Source organism: Rhincodon typus, chromosome 18, assembly GCF_021869965.1.
Source record: "Rhincodon typus isolate 14 chromosome 18, sRhiTyp1.1, whole genome shotgun sequence".
In the NCBI taxonomy this organism is placed as follows: Eukaryota; Metazoa; Chordata; class Chondrichthyes; order Orectolobiformes; family Rhincodontidae; genus Rhincodon; species Rhincodon typus.
The window spans coordinates 15,657,667-15,677,942 of NC_063349.1; the positions used below are offsets into that span (position 1 = coordinate 15,657,667).

Consider the following 20,276-nt stretch of genomic DNA (forward strand, 5'->3'; position numbering starts at 1 on the left):
TTTCTGAAGAAGGGTCTGGCCCGAAACGTCAGCCTTCCTGCTCCTCTGATGCTGCTTGGCCTGCTGTGTTCGTCCAGCTGTACACCTTGTTATCACAAAGTTGAGGCAGCTGTTCTTCCTTGAGGAATTTTTTAATTTTACTGTAATTTACTTTCCTCCCCCTGTAGCCGCAATTGTTAGAATCACTATCAAAATTCTTTGGCTTGTTACTATGAACCCAAGTGTTGTGACCCTGAATGATGGTAATACTGGAAAAGTCCAATTCCAAAGTGAAATCGAGATTGATAGACCAAAATTTTATTCTTGTATTTGGGTTACCTATGTTTAATTATTAGCAACTTCGTACAAACATATTTAATGCACATTTATACAAAAGGACATGAGTGTATTACACCAAAAGGAGAGGGGAGAGACAACCTTTCTAAAAATTACATTTTAGAAAGATCTTATCATGAGCAACTGAAGAAAAATTAACCTTTTCTTCTAAAAATATCGTTCACAGATGCTGAACCCCAGTCATGCATTATTGCTATCGTAAAATCTCTTCAATTGGCAGGTTTATAAGTAATTCCTTTCACAACCTTTTTGCACATTGACCAGTTGTGACTTTTTCTGTCTATGACACTCAAACCTTTTCTCGTTGAACCTGAAGGAAGATGTGCTGGTTTTTCCTGACCTGCGTACTTGAACCGTTAAAGCAGCTTAAGACTTCTTTCCAACTCTGAAAGCCTGAAAACCTCCACAAACTAAAGACAGCCTTTTTTTTTTTTTTGGAATGCATCTTTTCTTCTGAACTCGAATGCTTGAGGTTGTTGACTGTCTGTCTGTCTGTCTTCTGCATAGTTGCAAAAATTCAACTCTATAAACATCCCTGCAATTTCTTCTCTAGGTAACTTGCTTGTCATTGATCTTAGGTTGTATGCTTAAGCTATTTTCAACTCCCTGCTCAAAAACAGAGTTTCTGATCCTTTTTTTTTAAAATAGGTCACCTTCACAGAATCGAACCAAAAATCCCATTACCTCCACCTTAGAACCACATTCCCAAGCAATATGTGGCAAAACAACTGTAGCATTTTGTGCTTGTGTTTAGTGAGAGACTATCTAGTTAAAACCCAAAAGAAATGATGTATCAAGCCAGATTTCAGTCTAGGATCTGACTTGTCCAATAATAACATCAGCTCGGATCATCAGAAAGTTGACACTCTTACTTTAAAAGCGATCCTGGGCTTGAGGTATAATTTAATTATACAAAATAAGTCCACAACTGAATTATTCTTTTCAAATTTGGCAATTATACTTTAGTTCCTAATGTTAAGGCCTTCTAAATTTCTTCTACATTGTCTCCTTGGATGGTAGCATAGTGAAATATGTGAAGAAATTAGAGAAGCAAGAGTTTTTCTCATTGGAATAGAGAATGGTCATAAAAGACTTACAAAAGGTTTTTTTTGGAGTTACGAGCACTAGCAGTAGGGTCAGTGATCGGTAATCAAAAATATGCGCTTAGTGTGATGGATGTGGAAACCAGAGGGACATTAAGAGTTTTTTTTTATTACACGGTAGGTTTATGATCTGGAATGCATTGCCTGAAATGATGATTAAAGCATTTTTCTATAGCAATTTCAGAAAGAGTATTTGATAAATGGGAAGGGCAAAATTTATAATATTTTATGGAAAGAATGGGAAGTTATTTTGGTAGGTCCTTGGCAGCTCTTTTAGAAGCCCCAGTGGGCTGAATGGCTTCCTTTGTAAGCGACATTATTCTGAATGTATAATCTATTATTTTTGTGCGTTGATGACCTGCAATACTTTGTTTAACTTTGTTCTTTGTTTAACTTTTTTAAGACAGTTATTGTGCAGACGTCATGAAAGCAGCTAAAGAAGCTAGAAAAAGAAATTTGGGACCTCTGCACCCATCCTTCAACTTAGTAAAAATATTGAAAAATGGACTTTTCAGGAGTCTTCCAGAAAATGCACACCAACTAGCCACAGGCAGGCTCTGCATTTCTCTTACACGGGTATCTGACGGTGAGAATGTGCTGGTCTCTGAGTTCAACTCCAAGGAAGAACTCATTCAGGTAGGATGGAATCTCCTTGAACAGTAGTTTACCTGCTGAGTTAGAAATTCTACCTCTATTAGGATTGTGCAAAGGGATGCTGTAGGACTGCAACTGAGGCGATAGTCTGTGAATTGCTGAGTACCTCCACACCAGAATGGGGATGATGGTAACTTATCACTCGGTAGTGATGACAAATTTTAGGAGTTCTAATGTGTGAGTGATTGATTGTGACTCCTTGCATATTGCCATTATAACAGCAAAATCAGGGTCAGTGCCACTGGCACTGTAAACGCTTGCTATCATTCCTGTACTGAAACTCCAGCAATCGTGTTCGTGTGCAGCAATAAACAAATCCAAAGGTGCTATTGGTAAATGCATGCTGCTCCATACGGTGCACGTTAAAGGTTCCCACAGACTGCTGTCTCCCTTGCAATCATAAATCGACAGAAACATCTATCTAAAGCTGCCAGATCTTCTTATTTTATAAAGAAACTTGGGAAAATGTTGCACTTGTTGAATGAGGCATAACTGGGTGTTTTGATCATTCATAATTACTATTGACCATGATCAATGGCCCTAAATAGTTAATTTTACACTTTTGTGTAGTGTCAAATGTATCCACTGAATACTTCCATACTTTGGCAAACGTTTGAAAGTCCGCCTCGCTTGATTTTAGTTTTTTATGTTAATGAAATCATAACATTTATTGTAAACCTGGAAATGTAAATGAAAGATTTTAAGACTTTGTAACTTCCTGTTCTGCTGTGTATGAGTACTTCAATGTGATTGTCTAGTTGCTTGGTGACATCATTGATGTGGCACACTAAAATATCTCCTTGATTTGATAGCAGATTTGGATTACTGCGGGAAAATGAGCCACTTTTGTCAGATTGCTAGATTTTTTTTTTGTGTACAGTTTCCTTTGAAGCCAATGGTTAACTTCCTCTTTCATCATGGACTGGCCAGGATTTTATGCAATGTCAAAATCGTGCAGGGATTGAGCTACTGATGGGCTTATTTTGTTTTAATGTTGTTCTATTTATAAGCAAATTCAAAAAAATATTGGTACAACTAGCACTGTTAAATGTCAATTTCATGAGTAAATTGGACTCTTTAAGCAAAGAAGCAAGGTTTGGTTTTGAAAGTCTAAGCCTGTTCAAGCACTCTGATAGTTGCTGTCTGTTGGCCAAGTGTTCTTCCTCACTGCAATGACTGCCCATTACACTTTGTCTGAGGTTTGGGTATGTTCAAATGATCAACACTCCCCACCCTCCGCCCAAAAAAAAGTTGCATAACTTAAAAATACTTCCTTTTCTTTCCCCTTCCCTCCCTGAGGCCCAACTATGTCGATTTTTAGGATCTGATTCCTGCACTTCGTTCCATAACTTGTGGTGTTTTATGCTTTAGCTCTGAATACTGCATTAAAAAGTACCTATCACAAATATTTCTGTTTTTGCTTATTCCTATCAGGCTCTGATCTGCAGTGCCTTTGTTCCAATTTATTGTGGACTTATTCCGCCATCTTTTCGAGGAGTGGTAAGTGTCTTTTTTTTTGATGTTCTGAAAAACCTATCTCTTCAATCCTGACTAAAACCCCTCTTAACCTGTAAAGGAGGGTTAATATAGCTAAATGGTCATGCATCAATGGGGATCGAACATGACGGATTCGGAACGCCTGATTTCAATACAAGAGCCTTTAAGAATGCTGCAACATTGACAACTTTTGGTCACAAAAGTCACGAACAGGAATTTTGATCTGCTGACTCAAAGATGAATGGATCTGCCATTTGTGTTTTTTTTTTTTTTTTTTTTTTTTTTTTTTTTCTTCCCACCCCAAGTGGGATAGCAAACTTTCTGTGGTGAGAAAGCAGAGTTAACATTTTGAATCCAGTGACCTTTCTCCTGATCACTGGATTCAATATTAATTCTGCTTTCTCTTCACAGTTGCTGGTGGTCTTACTGAGTTTCTGCTTTTGTTTTGAATCGTCTTCATCCACAGATCTATCTTATTTTAGCGAATTTTTCTGGTATGTAGCAAGACTATAAGAATGTCTCGGATTTCTTCTGGTGAAAACTGTAATGACAACTGGTAGAAATCTTCAAATCAACAAAGTAATTTTGCGTAAGGACCTAGATGAATTCTTGCTGTTTGGTTTCCCCCAATATCTAATTGCTAATAAGGTAGGTGTTTCCATTATAAAACATGGGAAGAATTGGCCAAAGTTTGATCTTGCACTTTGAATGTTTAGCATTAGAATCCTAGGATGACTTCTTGATGAGGTATTGATACAAAGAAAATCAATCTCATTTTTAGAAAAATATGGAAGTCCCCAGTTTAGCATAATCTGACCACTGCCATTTAATTATTTTATTATCTTTTTTTTTCAACCTTGCTGATGACCAATGTGTAACAATCTCTTTAATTAAAAGTAAAACATTTGACTTGCCCTATTGCTCTGTAGTTCTTTCTGTCCCCAACCTACCTACTTACTGTGCTGCTGCCAATGTGAGTTCAGGGATTGGCCCTCAATGATTGTTGCCTCTGATATCAGACTCTGTGAAATTGAGCTTTTCTGTTTTAAGTGTGAAGATGGGATGGTAGAGGAGGAGTGAAGAAATAAATAACACAAATACAAAGGAATTAATAAGGTTCTTGGTTTACAATAGGCATAATAAGTTTACTGAGCCTACATAAAATGCTCTTGTAATTAGGTTCTCCAAAACAGTAATAATGCTATTGACAATGAAAATCATTAGCTATTTACAAAAATACACATGAGCAAAGGTGTATAGCTCACAGTCAAAAGAACGTTTTGTGATTTGTATTTTTTTTTCCAGTTGTGTATTTTATACAATGTTAGTGTTCTCGTAATTGACTACTATTGCAACTCTTAGTATGCCCAGCTCGTGGCATTAGTACGAGTGACTGGATTTGGAATTGATCATTGTAAGACGATTGTATGGAGGATTTGTCGTTTTTACAGACTACACAGTTTGAATTGGGAGGCATTTTATTTGTCTTCCTTTTACATAGGTTTGAGAGAGGAACATATAAAGAGCCATTCTTCACCACAACCTACATAGAAAAATGAGTGACTGCTGAAAGATCATAAAAACATTTTCTGAAGAATGCCGATTGTCATCTTATTGAGTTAACGGTCCTTAAATATCACCCAAGTTGAAAAGCCATAAGAATGCAGATCCAACTTTTTTTCTTGGTTTTAAAAGCCTAAGAGTGTGGGTAGTTTTTCGTGGCAAAGGTGGTGGAGGAAAGCCAAAATAGTGCCATCAGTTTTGAATTAGTCAGTAATATGCACTGACCATACATCCCAATCTGACCACCTCCCATTTACCAGCATTTGGCCCATATCACTTTAAACCCCTCCTATTCATGTACCCATCCAGATGCCTTTTAAATGTTTTTAATTGTATCCACCACTTCATCTGGCAGCTCACTCCATGGACACAAACTGTCTGTGTGAAAAAGTTACTCCCTCAGTCCTTTTTAAATCTTTCCCCTCTCACCTTAAACCTGGGCCCTTTAGTTTTAGACTCCCTCACGCAGAAAAAAAAGAGTTTGGCTATTCTCCCCAACCATGTCCCTTCATGACCTTAAACCCATAAAGCCATCCATCAGCCTCCAATGCTCAAGGGGAAATATGCCTCGGCCTATTCAGCCTCTCCCCATAGCTGAAACCCTTCAACCCTGGCAACACCCTTGTAAATCTTTTCTGCACCCTTAAGTTTAACACCTTTCCTATAGAAGGGTGACCAGAATTGTATGCAGTATTCTAAAAGTAGCCTCAGCAATATCCTGTATAGCCACAACATGACATCAACTCTATACTACAAAGGAAGGTTTGTGGGGTCAGTGGAAGTGGAACAGCACACATAGGATGAATTGTACTGTACCTCTGCACAATTTTCACTTTCAGATAATCCTAATTCTCTTCATAGTATTTATTAAGTTCCTACTTGCAATAACTTATCCTTTTCGAAATAATAAGACCAAATCTGCATGCAGTACTTCTGACATGGTCTCAGTAGTATCAAATGCTGTACTTAAGATGACCATTTGAGTTTGTGCCTTCCTGCATTGTTCCTCAGTTTTATAACAATCAACACAACATTTTACTTTTTGTACTGTTTCTTTAAGAGAATGCATGTTTCAGGACTCCATGTGCCATGTGTATACAATATTGTGACAGTGCCTGCCAGTTAATCTGCTGTGTTCTGTGAGTTGCATCCTCACACAAATCATTGACTGACTTGCTGTGATTTCTGTTTATAACTTGAAATTCTTTTTTTTAAAAAAAAAACAACTAATCCATAAGGTTGGTCAGACTTGATGATCAATAGATTGTTTGGTTTGTTTTGTTTGTTTTTGTTTGACAATATCCTTACATTGACCTTCCTGCTATAATCCCAAGAACTTACTCTCATCTGATACCTTCAGTACAACTGATAATCACTTTTTTTCCACTGATAAATGACATAACCATGAATTTCCCCGGATTTTGTCATCTTAATGGAGAAAACACAACCAAGACAAGAGGAGCAAAGGTTCGGAGGTTAAATTTTGAGTCCCTATAAGCATCCAGCTGTGCAGATGGGCGTGGGACTGCAAGGAGCGTGAGTGAACTGGCCATAGCACCTCAGTACAGGGAGCCAGTCAAATGGGGGAACAGTAGGAATGTAGACTGTTGGGCAGGCCCTACCTGAAAAGTTGCTTTAATTTAAATTTCCAGAACAATTCCCCATACTATTAATACTGCATATTCCCAATTCTGGAGTCCCCTTCCCCAACACACCAAACACATCAGTTTATTACCCCTACCTGTTCTCTCATTAAGCATCTTTGTTCAATTTTGACATTTTACTAAGACAATACAAAATAGGATCAGAAGTAGATCATTTGATCCCTTGAGCAGACTGTACCATTCAAACGAAAAGTCATGGCTGAGTTGCTTTGTTTTTGTTTCCTTTTACCTCCAATAGCCCTTGATTCCCAGCCTAACAAAAAATCTATTCACCTGTCCTAAAGTATTCAATGCCCCTGTTTCCATCCCCTCCTGAGGCCAGGTGTTCCAAAGTCACACCTCAGAATAAAAATACCCTCATCTGCCCTGAAAGGGTGACCACTAATTTTAAAATGGTGCTCTCTCATTCTAGTGAGAGAATAGCATAAACTTTTTTATTGTTTGTTTTTTTAATTTTTTTTGTTTCTAATCACTGAGTGTTATTGGCAAGGCAGGATTGATTGTCCACTCTGTAACTGCTCTTACATATTCATTCCAATGTGGCATTGTCATAAATTAAGTTAGCTCAACCTTGGTGCTGCATGGCACTGCCTCCTAATGCTTCCATCAACCTCGAAGATGTCTTTTGTTCCTTTAATCAGAACATTTTCAAACTCTACCAAAATGCTCACTGGTGCTTCTATTTGAGAACTTTGGTTTTAACTTTGCTTTCTCTCATTCCAATATTCTCAAAAATTCAAACCAAAAACATACTTGTGTGAGCTGTAAAGTCTCTTAAGAGTGCTAATGATCTATCTGATTGTAGACTCGTGGTTGTTTGCAGCACAGAAGGGGGCCATTCACCCCAGAGTAGCCATGCTGGTCAACAAAGATGTGACTACAGTAATCCTATTTTCCAGCTCTTGGCTCATAGCCCTAGAGGCTATGGTAACCAAAGTGAATATTTGAATACTGTTCAAATGTTAGCTTTTCTAATTCAATTACCCTTTCAGGCAGTGAGTTCAACACTCCCATCCTCATGGGTGTGGGAACAAAAATTCTCCTTGGCTCTCCTTTTTGGTTTTCTATCTCTTCCTTTAAATTCATCTTCCTGGTTATTGACCACACTACTAATTAACATAGCATTCCTGCACTTATCTCTCACAGGACAAGTTAGCATGCTTGAAATCCAAAAGATTGCTGCATTATCTTGAATTTATAATTACCATTCTTTCACACGACACCAACACTATTATGCAAGCTTGCAATATTTGGACTCAGTTTTCCAATTTTCCTTTTGTTTTAAAAATGTTAACATTTTATTTTTCTTAAACTAACTATTTTACGATGTGACTTTGGATGAAATTTTGCCTTTAAAAGGCATTCTCAGTCTGAACTGGAGATCTAATGTACAGGCCATAATATTACATTTAAAATGAATCCCTTTTTATTTTGTTAGCGTTATGTGGATGGCGGGATCAGCAACAATTTACCTCTGTCTGAATTGAAGAACACAATTACAGTGTCTCCATTCTCCGGAGAAAGTGATATCTGTCCTCGAGACAACCCCAGCAACTTCCATGAGCTGCGAGTCACCAATACCAGCATCCAGTTCAGCATGGGAAACTTGTATCGACTGACTCGAGCACTTTTCCCTCCAGAACCAAAGGTAGATGGTTGGTTTTTTTTTTTTTTTTTTTAAAAATGACTGACTAGAATTTAAAATTGTTTATTAAGTTTAAATACTTCATTATGCATTAGTGGATTATTTTTCAATGTGATACATTCTTATCCATGTTTCAACAACGGTAGCCCTCGAAACAAAATTTGGCTCCAGCTTTGTTGAATCTTCCTACTCATTTTGTTCTGCAAATAAACCTTTCGGAATCCTTATTTTTATTGTGTTCTATCAGCGTATTTGAATATTTATTTTGAACTGTCTTTGGTGTGTGCACTTGCTGTGCCCCAAACCTATTTCATGTTTGTCCTAAAGATGTCAAATCTGTGCAGGGTTGAAAGATTTTTTATATTTCAAAAAGCCTCCATCCTCTTTGTCTCCCAGTCAGTCCAACCGCAATTAGCTGCTTTCTGAGGCCACATCTTAAACTCTACTTGGGTTTGATGTGAATGTAAAATAACATTTTTGGGGTGTTTTTAGCTGCTGCTCAAGAGAGCAAATGAAATTCGGAACCAGTTGGTTCCCTGATCCAAAGCAGGTAAGCCATCATGGTAACTTGTAAATCCCCTCAGCCTGCTCCCCACCACCGCACCATATGATTTTCACTAGACAGGCGCGAGTTAAATTCACTGACAGCATTACTTGCTCATTCTATTGCGATGATCAGGCAATGGATGACTTCACAATATCTGAAGTCCGTCAAAGTATAATCTCTATGTATTTATAAGCTAACTGTGGACCACATTACAGACAAACTTTTTTATTTTTCCAATGTTGCATTTAAATTGTTCAAAGTAAAATGAAATTCTGAAAACACTTATTTCTCCCCTTATTCATTACACCAATCTCCCAGCTTTTATTTGCATTCATCAAATGAATGTCTTGATGTGATCAGAATAGAAGATACATGGAATAATGTGGGGTCTGCAGTTAAGACGGGATAATGTTTGTAATAATTTTTCATTTTAATATCCAGAAGATTTATCTTCTCTCTTTCTAGTTGCTACTGCACTAGATGTATACCTCAAGCATTTGGTATATTCATTTCAAAGTTATACTCTTTATTTCTTATTCCATGGTACCTTTCTATTTCAAATTGTATTTTATCAGACATAGTAGGCCTTTCAGCCTACTCCACTATTCAATCAGATCATGTCTGATCTAATAATACTCAACTCTACTTTCCTGCCTTTTCTGCACAAGCCTGGAGTCTCTTGATGGATTAAAAATCTGCCTGTCTCCGATTTGAAAATATTTGATGACCCAACCTTGACAGTGCTGTTTAATAAAGAATTCCACCTATTCACAGCCCTCGGCTCCCCTCTGTCTTGAATACATGACTCATTATTTTGAGATCATGCCTTTTGGCCCTATACTATCCCTAGAGGGGAAACTACCTTTTTTCACCCTACTCTGTCAAGATTCTCTAGGAATTTGTTATGTTTCAGTAGGGTCTCCTCTCATTCATTCTTCTAAATTCTGAAGAGTATAGGCCCAACCTACTCGACCTCTCCTTGCCAGAGATACCCTCCATGTTCACTGTCAGTTTAGTACCTTCTCCGGAATGCCTCCATTGACCATTATATCTCCCTTTTTGAGGGGTCGAAACTTTTGACAGCATTCCAGCTGAGGCCTGATTTGTGCTTTGTACAGTTTTTTTTTTGTAAAACCTTCATACTTTCAGACTCTATTCAATTTTTGAAAAAAAAGGCCAACATTTCATTACCTTCGTTATTACCCACAGAATTTGGTTGCCAGCTTTTTGCAATTCATGGATGAGTCACAGATCCCTCTGTTCTGTAGCTTTGTGCAGCCTTTCTCTATTTAAATAATATGAGGCTTCTCTTCTCTCTCTGACAAAATGCACAACCTCACAATTCCCCACATTGTTTTCCATCTGGCAAGTTTTTTTTGCCCATTCTTTTCACTTGTCAATCTCCCTCTGCAGACTTTTGAGTCATCCTAACCACTTGCCTTCCATCTATTTTTGTGTAATTTGCAAATTTGGCTATTGTAAATTAACTTTCCTTATCCAGATCATTTCCCCAGATGCATAGTAATAGAGAACTTAAAAATTGCTTAAGAGAAGCCTAGAAGTTACCACATTTTCCTCCCACACACTTCTTCAAAACAAGGAGGCAAGAAGCAGATTTGGGAAAAAGAAAATACATTGTTTTATACAGAATGAGAGAGTGCTGATTGGTTGGGTTATAAGTGACAGAGATGCAGTGAGAACAGTTAACTGTCAATCTTAACCGTTAGACCAGGCAGGCAGACTTGGATTGATCAAGGATTACATGTAGAGTTTAGCTGTCTCCATCATCCTTTTCATTTTGAAAAAAGTAAAATGTATGTACAAATTGCTTTTTCTAACACAAAACCAGATACTGAGATTTTATGTGGCTTCTAGCATACGCAAATACGTCACACGTTCCTGGTGCAACTTAGAACAGTCCTGATTTATTTAAACAAGTGATTTCTAATAGCAGAATCACATCTAATGGTGGATATACTTTTCTGAGGCTTGCACAGATGAGCTGGTTGAACACAGTGAGGATGCTGTTAGCTGCAAATGGTAAACAGGACGTGTTGTTTGATTGTGGTCTGCCAGTCATTGGGATGTACAGCTAGCATACCAGGCTTTACACTTGTACTGAAACCCGTATCACATTCCCCTCACTTGTAGTAGGGAAAATGTCTTTTTGGCCTGATGACAAAGGCCTCTCAGTGGCAAAAACCATTTGTGGATTGGTTTCTAAATATATTTATCATTACACGTGATTTGGCTGTTGAAAATCATTTTATTTAAAAAAACAAATCCAGACTAATACTGGCAACTAACTTATGATCGTCAGTTGGGCCCATAATGTGCTTTTGCATGTTGTACATAAAGGTTAAATTTTATGTCAGCATAAGGAATTTGTACATACATTGCAACTTTTCAAAAAAACGATGATGGAGACAGCCAAACTCTGTGGCATCACTTGGCAACAACTTGACCAATCAGAATCTGCATTGTCTGGTATGAGAATTAAGTTGATGGCTAACTTTTCATGCTGCATCTCCAGCGAATCATGGCCCAACCAATCAGCAGACTCTTTGCATTCTGTATAAAATGGAGTCTCTGTTTTCTTTTTCACCCCAAGTCTGTTTCTTGCATCGTAGTTCTGAGTGCAAGACAAAAAAAGCTTCAACTTCTGGTTCTAGCTCTTCTGAATTGTGTTCAAGTTTAACTGAATGCAGTGGGGAGAAAGATATATCGTGTCTATCTTGTGTAAGCTTGAAGAGTGGGCAGTTACACCAGGAAGTGATCTTATGTGATTTCTTTCAAAAAAAAATTCTACTGCTACCTTTTTTCTCTGTTAACATGCTTTCTTAAAACAAGGCAAGATGTCTTTACACAGTTTTATTTATTTTCCTGTGCAGCCTGCCTTTATTTTTAAACAAAAATTTAAGTTGATGCAATCTATTTTCAGGTGCTTGGTGAAATGTGCCATCAAGGTTATGAAGATGCACTTCGATTTCTCCAAGGAAATAGTAAGTCCTGAATTTTTTTTTTTTTTTTTGCAGGATTTTGATTATGCATATTATTAATCTGCATTGTAGCTGCCATTTTCTACAATTAATTTTTCATTTTAAAAATGTCCTAGGAGTAGTGCTTGTTTTTCACAAACTGTGAAATATTTCTCTAATTTTTTAAGCAAACAGTATTCTGAGTATCGTTTATCTATATTTTTTTTTTAAAAACAACACGATTTAGATGTATTCACACCATTTGTGCATTGCATAGCTGTCAAAACTAGAAAGTGAATGCAGCCCGAATCCAAACAGAGTCTGGTCTGACTGTGAAATTTAAGTGGTTTCCTGAAAGAAGGGAATTTTGTTCTATTTTACCCCAGAATGTAAAAGTACTCCACTCTGCATTTGCATGTCACAAGTTTAGTGTCTTTGTGCCAGTACTCTCCATTTTTTTTTCTTTTTTTTCTTTTTAGTGTTACAATGTTTAAGAAGCATTGACTTGTTCTATTTGTTTTGCAGTTTCTACTACATGGTGGAAATCCATGTTAGTGCCTTTTAAAATATTATTTCATATGTCAATCTACCTTGTTTCTGTTTGCTTCTCAGATCTGCTTAAAATGCCGGTTCTTACAGTTGATTTGACTTCTGTCACATCAGTGAGGGAGATTGTCAGATCTTACAAACAGAATCAGGATGATTGTTCTAGCAAATCTCTGGAACAGGAGGAGGTAGAAATGGTTATAAACAAAGCTTCAGCACCAAAATCCAAATCAAACAATCAACAATTGAGGAAAAAGCATTGGTCATCAGCCTTGGATGAAAAAATAGAAAATTTACCACCAAGACTTGGTAACGGTAAGTTTAAAACAGAAATGCTTGCCTTAGCTAATCTAGCCGTTGTAGAAATATGATACACTGACTCATGGATATGATTCCTGGTGTGAGTTTCTGTAAAACCCCCAGGGTATGTAATCAATCCAAAACTGTTCAGTTCTGACATCTCCATTTTATTCCCCTATAGCATTGCATGAAGCTTGTAAGGAGACGAGTGGTCTTTATGCACAGCTTAACAACCTCTTCTTGGTTAGAATGGCGTCTTATGCAATGTTGCCTTACACACTACCATTGGAGTCTGCCTATTCTTTTGGTTGCAGGTACGTGTTCTGAGCAGCTAAATTTAGCTGGCTTCATGGTGTCTTTTATAAATATGGTTATTTTACCAAGTTGTTTGACCACTGTATGAACCTTCAACAGAAGAACAAAAGCATTAACATAAGGAGTAGGCTGTGCAGCCCCTTTAGTATGTTCTGCCATTCAGTAAGATCTTGGCTTCACTTCACTTTCCTGCAATTTTGCCTGTGACTCTTGCTTTTTCTCTCTTTTTATAGTCCAAAAATCTGTATCTTGGTCTTGAATATATTCATGACTCATTGAGGCAAAAGCCTTCTCAGAATCCATCCTGTCAATCCCCCTCAAATTTTTTGTTTCAATCAGATCACCTCACATTCTTCTAAACTCCCAGCAGTTACAGGCCCATCCTGCTTGTAAAACAACCCCTTCATTTGCAATAATCAATCTAGTGAACCTTCCTTGAAGTTTCTCAAGTGCAAGTACATTCCTCCTGAAATAAAGAGACTAAAACTGTGTATATTTAATTTATTTGAAGCATTAGGAATAACGTGTGCTTTTTATTCCCTCTCCTGTTCCCTCTTTTACAAAAAAACAAAAATCAGGTAATGCATTCAGACTTGGAAATGAACATCTTTTTCATAGAATTGAGATAAATACTGAAGGAAATTAGCAGCCATTTTGTACAGACCCCTTTAGAAAATCCCTTTTGAGGAAAGGGTAAAACATATTTTTTAGAAGCATCTTTAGAATGATCTCATGAACTAGGAAATCATTGACCTTTTGTGCCTTACCAGTGATTAGGGAATTGTTGTCATTCTCATAACTTTTTTTAAAAATAGGGTTAATGATGTAGTCACGTTTTTTTTTTTGCTTTATGGTTCCCTTGCTGGGTAACAGTACCTTTCCTTAAAATTTTTTAAGGACATGTAAATATATGATAAAATGTATTTGTTCTTTAGTAAAGATCAACTAACTGATTCCAGTAGAGGACACAGCAATCTGAGTTATGGTCCTTGGCTAAATGGACAAGAATCTACCACGGTTCCCACCCCAGTGATGCCAATGGAAAGTGTAAATGTATAATTGCCACTGCCACTATTAAGTAAATTACTTAGATACATAGTTCAATTCTCATGGAAAATGGCCATTTTCACAAGGCATTCAGGGGTTGCCACTTCTTAAGGAGCTGTGGCCAGTGTGAAAGGAGGACTCCATTTTCTGTGTGTATGTGTGTTTACAGTATGTTTGGATTTCCTTTATTACTTTACAAAATTGCAATTAGAGCATCAGAAAGGATACTTGTCATAGGAAGCTAAACCTGCATAGTGATACCCAGTGCTCTTTCAGGTGCTGACTCAACTGGGGGTGGATTTGCCCCGTGTGCCAGTGACTCCCCATTGGTTGTAATTACACGGTAGCTATTGTTCTTGACAACATAAGAAAACAAAATACAGAAAGTGCTGGCAATCTAAAAGAAAAACAATGCTGAAAATACTCTGTCTGAATAGATAACCTTTCATCAGAACCATTAAGTCACTGGCCTGGGAGTTTCTCTCCCCATAGCTGTGACCTGATCATTCCAGTATTTCTAGTACTCTTTATGACTTTTTTTGTTTTCAAAAGACTGGCAGTTTGTCTACAATATCAGCTAGTAAGGAACTCCATTGCGTCTGGCTAAGAGTCAGACTTCTGTTGCACAATCTGCCAAGAATGATTGTAACTTCAACCAGCAATGGCTTGAAACGGAGAAATTCCCTGTTTTCTTTTAACCTGGTTGGTTTTGGGCAAATGCTGGTTTGATTGCAGTCAATAAAGGAACATCTCAATTACAATAACTCGGCTGCTGCAGCTTCCGTGTGACAAATGTGTTTTTGGAAAACAGGTTAGTGGAGTGGCTTCCTGATGTCCCTGAAGATGTCAGTTGGATGCGTGAACAACTAAACCTTATCAGTGGTGTGATTTATCACCGAGCAGCAAAGCAGTTTCGGTTGTGTCCACGTTCTAGGTATGTAGCTCCTTTGTCTGAAAAATTTGTTTGGACGTTCTAGCTTCCAAGCATTGGATGACATCCACGTGGGTCAATTCCAAACATATATTTTTTTCTCTCAGAACAATATGCAATTTAATGGACTAAGAATTTGAAAATTTTGAACATGTTTGGGAACAAAGAAACTTATTTGAGCTAGTTTAAAGCAAAGGGTGACTTTTTCTTAATATAAGTTAATGTCATGACCAAGTTACCCATAATCTTGGATCTCTTTCTTTAGGTTTTGCGGGCCTCTGTCAGGCTACCGTTCTTTTTAGTCCAATACGAGGCAGCAAACAAGTATGGAAACAGAAAACAGGAGCAAGAGTGGGCCATTCAGCCCTCCAAGCTAGCTGTGCCATTCAGTTATATTTTCATGGCTGATCATCCACATAAATTCACGTTGTCCCCATATCCTTTGATCCTTTGAATCCTAAGTATGCATCTTTCAGGATTAAGAAGGTGTGTATGAAGATCCGTCTGTGGCTCAGGCAGTACCACTGTACCTTTTTGATCCGGAACATTCCCAATTACAGTGCTAATCCAGGAATTGATGGTAATGAAAGAATCTAACTGCTGGTGCAGACAAGACAATGTTTATCAATACGAATCCTTAGCCCAGATAAGTGGGGAGGTGTTAGTAACAGGAAAGTAAAATCGCCCACCAAATCCAAAAATTGATTTTGATCACAACCTTCTGCATACTCATCGGTATAATCAATTAGCATTGTGGTGACTCCATGCAAGATGATGTAATGAAGACTGAAAGAGGTGGTGGTGCTGGAAATGGGTATGCCAACTAACCAAATATCCCAAAGGATGTATCTGTGATTTGGAAATGAATTAGTTATCATGAGCAAATTGAACACTGATTGCTAGGTTGACTCCATTTCCACCAGTAGATACCTCGCCAATCTGACGGGCTCTTGTACAGTGGTGATGTCCCCACCTCTAGACCAGGAGGGTTCAGGTCCCACCTGCTCCAGAGGTATTTAATAATATCTCTGAACAGTTTGACTAGAAAATATCTACCACACGAATCTGGAACCGTTCCACCAATAAAATAACTTTCTTCAAGTCATGAGTTTCGAGTTTCAAATAAGAATTCTGGAAAATCCCAAAGATGCACCTTTAGGAGATGGTTGTTCTGTTGGCTGTCTAAAATGTATTTCCACTGGAATGATAGCACACATTTTTATCCAACACTGATTTTGAAGTTTTTTTTTTTAATATATCAAGGCTGTTATGAATTGATTGATCCTTTTATTTTTTTAAATGAAGCTCAACTACGCCTGATTTTAAAAGAACCTTATTTTGATCCATGAACTGATTTTCTGGTAATGTTTGCCTTATTTTCCAGAATTCTACCTAATATACATCTGAGAAAATGCCTCAGCCTACCACCTATCTCAAACCTGTACCAACCTTACTTCACTTCACAAATCTCATCTGCGGAGCTTACCTCCCAGCACTTTGGATTGAAAGAGCTTGGGAACTCAACAGTGTATGAATCTGATGCTTTCGCAAAGCAGGGTCTCGTGACTTCAGACCAGCAAATCCATTTCTTCACTAGCTCTGAATCCTGAATGGTGTTAGGAGATTTGGAAAGACAGTCGACCAGGACATCTTTTTCAGCATAGCTCGGAGATTAGAATATTGTGCCAATGTTGGCCCTTGACCAACTGGAGGTGCGTGTTGTGTGTGTATGTGTCGCAGTTGTCGTCATTCCTGTACTCAGTCAGAGGAACCAATGTGTCTTGTATCAAATTAATAATCTTAAATCCACTTAAACTTCTATCATATACAACTGTTGTTGCACATTCAAATTGTTTTTCAGGAGCCTTAACATGTTATGAATTACATAGGGCATGACTTTTAATGTTTGCACTTTATTGTTAACCAGATACAAATGGTTTCCACAGTACTGGTGATTAATGCTGAACCATTTATGGTTCATCAACTCAGAATGGTATTTATCATTTACAATCTGATAAATTTAGTAGATTATAAGTTTATTTTATTTTATTTGCATATACAGCACAATCACTGGATTTTAAACTACTGGGTATTCAGTTTAATCCAACCCACATGCATTAGTTTACCTCTCCTTTTGTATATGTACTGTTCCTACTGTGCACTCTGAAATATGCATTACTGAAGAAACAACAGATTGCATTTGTTGACTAAACCATAGTGTTTCAAATTCGTTGCTGTAATTAATCCCTGTTGAGTATGTTGCCTTTGGGACTTGCGTACTTGAATGATGTTGAATTCAGATGACTAAAATCTTGCACAATAATGTACACTTTTGGAATATCTATTGATGAGTTACTGTTTTTGCAATACCAGAAACAGTAACCTTTTAAAAACGTTTGTATTGCTATTTATTCGTGTGCTGAAAGGCTTGTTGTAACAATTGAGTGAGTCTCTAAATTTGCTTATAAATAGAATATTAAATATCTGCAACTATCTACTGCCAGTAACAGAAGATGAAACTTCCAATGAATGAACTTGCTACTTCAGTTCACAAAACTTGTGTACAAAGCATAACTTTCTTAAGCCACAATGTACTTTATTGTTCATTCATTTAAGGTGACTGAAAACCTGGAATTCTTTGGGTAAATGGTGATATTTTCTTTCTCTTTTTTTTAAATCTCTAAAGACAACTTTGTCTGGTGCTATTTTCACTGATCTTTTTGAAGAAGATATGAGAAAGTCACAAAGTGCCTTTTTTATTTCTCAGAACTAATTGATACACATACCTCGTTATTCCAAATCTCTGTTTTTTGAACATTACAACTTTTTGTATAAATGTAATTCTATTTACCTCTCTATTTTGTTTCCACATACATATTTTAAATTAAAGCAGTAATTATACTTAACAGAAATTTGTGTTCGTGTGTGGTCTGTAGAGCAGAGTGTATTTCTAGAAAGATATAATGTATACTGTCCCTTAAAGCAAGATGAGTGCTAATTATAGTTTCTCATCTAATTCAGCATTTTACAGTACTGAAAATCTTACATAGTGCTATCTCCAATGTACCAGTCAATCTTTTGTGGTGTTGCACAGAATAGAGACCAAGTTATTTTGCTTTAAGGATTAAACAGAAATATTGTACCAGAAAATGGTGAAAAATGTAATCAAGCCTGTCTGTACCTGAGGAGAGAGTTAACATTTCAGGCCTATGATATGTCACTGTAAAAGTGAGATCTTAGCTAGTTTTTTTTTTGTTCCCACAGTCAGCTTAAAATATGTCTGTCTGCACTTGCAGCTCTCTAAACCTAAGCATTTATTATCAACCTTCTGACAAGGTGGTAGTGATGTTTTCTGCAGTACTGATCTCTACATAACCAGGCTTAACATTAATTATCTGACACCTTCTCCACTTCCACCAGGCCATGACTGTGTATCATTGAATGTAATGCCGTTTTTCTATCACTAAAATCTATTATAGATCTTGCCTCAACAGCCTCCAACCTCAGACTCTCAACCTCAAATAGCCAACATTCCCCCTCCCCACCCCAAGATCCACAAACAGGACTGTGCTTGCAATTCCTTGTTCCAGCCTGTTGCTGTCCCATGGAACTGACTTTCTTATCACAACACTTTTTTTTTGTCCAAACTGTTCCCAAATAATCCATGACTCTTCCAAACTTTCTTTTTGAAAAAAGATTCTGAAGGGTATGAAAAGTCATGGACCTGAAATGTTAATCCTGTTTTTCACTCTCCACAGATAGTACTATACCTGAGTATTTCTAGCATAGTCTGTTTGTAGATACAGAAAATCTGTATTTCATTTTTGCCATTGAAATGGTGTGCATGGATATAATTTGGCTTCCATTTTAAAGAGCTGCATTCTAATGTTTATATGTGACGCCTCAATGTTTGTATAGAAAACTTGAACTCTCCACTTTCCTTGATGACAAGTTTATTAAAATAAAGCAGTTGTAAACAGGTGCTATAAACTGTCATTTGAAGATGACAAGTTTGCATGGGCTGGCTTTTCATAAATGTGAGCATAGAAAAATAAAGTTGATAGAAATATATATTTTATCTTAACAAACATGATGTGAAGACTTTTCTATTCCTGCTCACTCACCCATGCCATTATACATGTCCAAAGGGACAAGCCAATAACATTGTTGCAATAGATCTGTGTTAGAGGCTGGGCAAAAGTTAAACGATGACATACATTTAATTTAATGACGCTTCACCAGACCCAAAACGTTAACTCTGATTTTTCTTCACAGATGCTGCTAGACCTGCTGAGCTTTTCCAGCAACTGCCCAGTCTAAAACAAAAAAAAACAGAAGTTAAGAGACAAAATGTTTATTATAGATGAATATGAAATTATGCTATGTATTATCAAATAAAATTGAAGTAGAAGAATTTAGATGATCCGTGGATATAGGTGAACGGATCATTTAAAAAGTAAGATTATAGGATACCAAAGCAATTAAAAGTGAAGTTTTATTTCTCGGGACCCATAAATTCACTAGTTTGAATTCTGTTCACATTGATTGGAGTCCTAGCTAGGATGCACTGAGAATGCAAGTTATGTACTCCATATTATGAAACTATATAGAAGTACTGAAGGAAGTGCAAATAAATTTTTACAAGGATGATAGCAGAACTGAGAAAAGAATGTAGATACCGGGGAGGATCGAACAAATACTCTTCCTTTAGCAAACAGAAGACTTAAGTGAACTGAACATTTGGCCATTAAAATTTTATGAATTGTTGGACATGGTGGATGTGGAGACAATGTTTCCAAGAACAGTGTTCATAAACACAAGATTATTATAAAGCACAAGAAATGTAATTGCTATTGTTAAAATGTGGATCTCACTACCTCAGAAAATAATTGAGCAAAATAAGATATTTTCAAAATGAAAACTGGGCAAGTACATGAGAGAGAAACAAGAATAAAAGGAATATTAGTCAATAAATGTATGCAGTATGACCCAGCACAGACTCCTAGTTGGGTTAAATAGCCTGTTTTTCCAACATTTTTCTGTGTAAATTATTTATTTTTGCACTTACACTGGTGATTGCCTATGCTAAACTATCATGTTATAATTACACTTGTGGAGCTGCAACAATTCCAATCACCTAAAGGATTAAT

At 37.1% G+C, this 20,276-nt stretch overlaps 1 protein-coding gene across 1 annotated transcript in view; it reads left to right on the top strand.

Moving 5' to 3' along the window:
• The window catches only part of LOC109912258 (patatin-like phospholipase domain-containing protein 2), a 24,800-nt gene extending 6,003 nt beyond the window's left edge, over positions 1-18,797 (top strand). Inside the window, exons 2-9 of the mRNA XM_020511655.2 lie at positions 1,843-2,075; positions 3,528-3,593; positions 8,256-8,465; positions 11,951-12,011; positions 12,600-12,848; positions 13,015-13,147; positions 15,007-15,129; positions 16,511-18,797. Coding sequence (XP_020367244.1) covers positions 1,843-2,075; positions 3,528-3,593; positions 8,256-8,465; positions 11,951-12,011; positions 12,600-12,848; positions 13,015-13,147; positions 15,007-15,129; positions 16,511-16,736 — 1,301 coding nt within the window. The 3' untranslated portion in view covers positions 16,737-18,797. The remainder of the gene's footprint in view (positions 1-1,842; positions 2,076-3,527; positions 3,594-8,255; positions 8,466-11,950; positions 12,012-12,599; positions 12,849-13,014; positions 13,148-15,006; positions 15,130-16,510) is intronic.
• Positions 18,798-20,276: the final 1,479 nt, after the last annotated feature.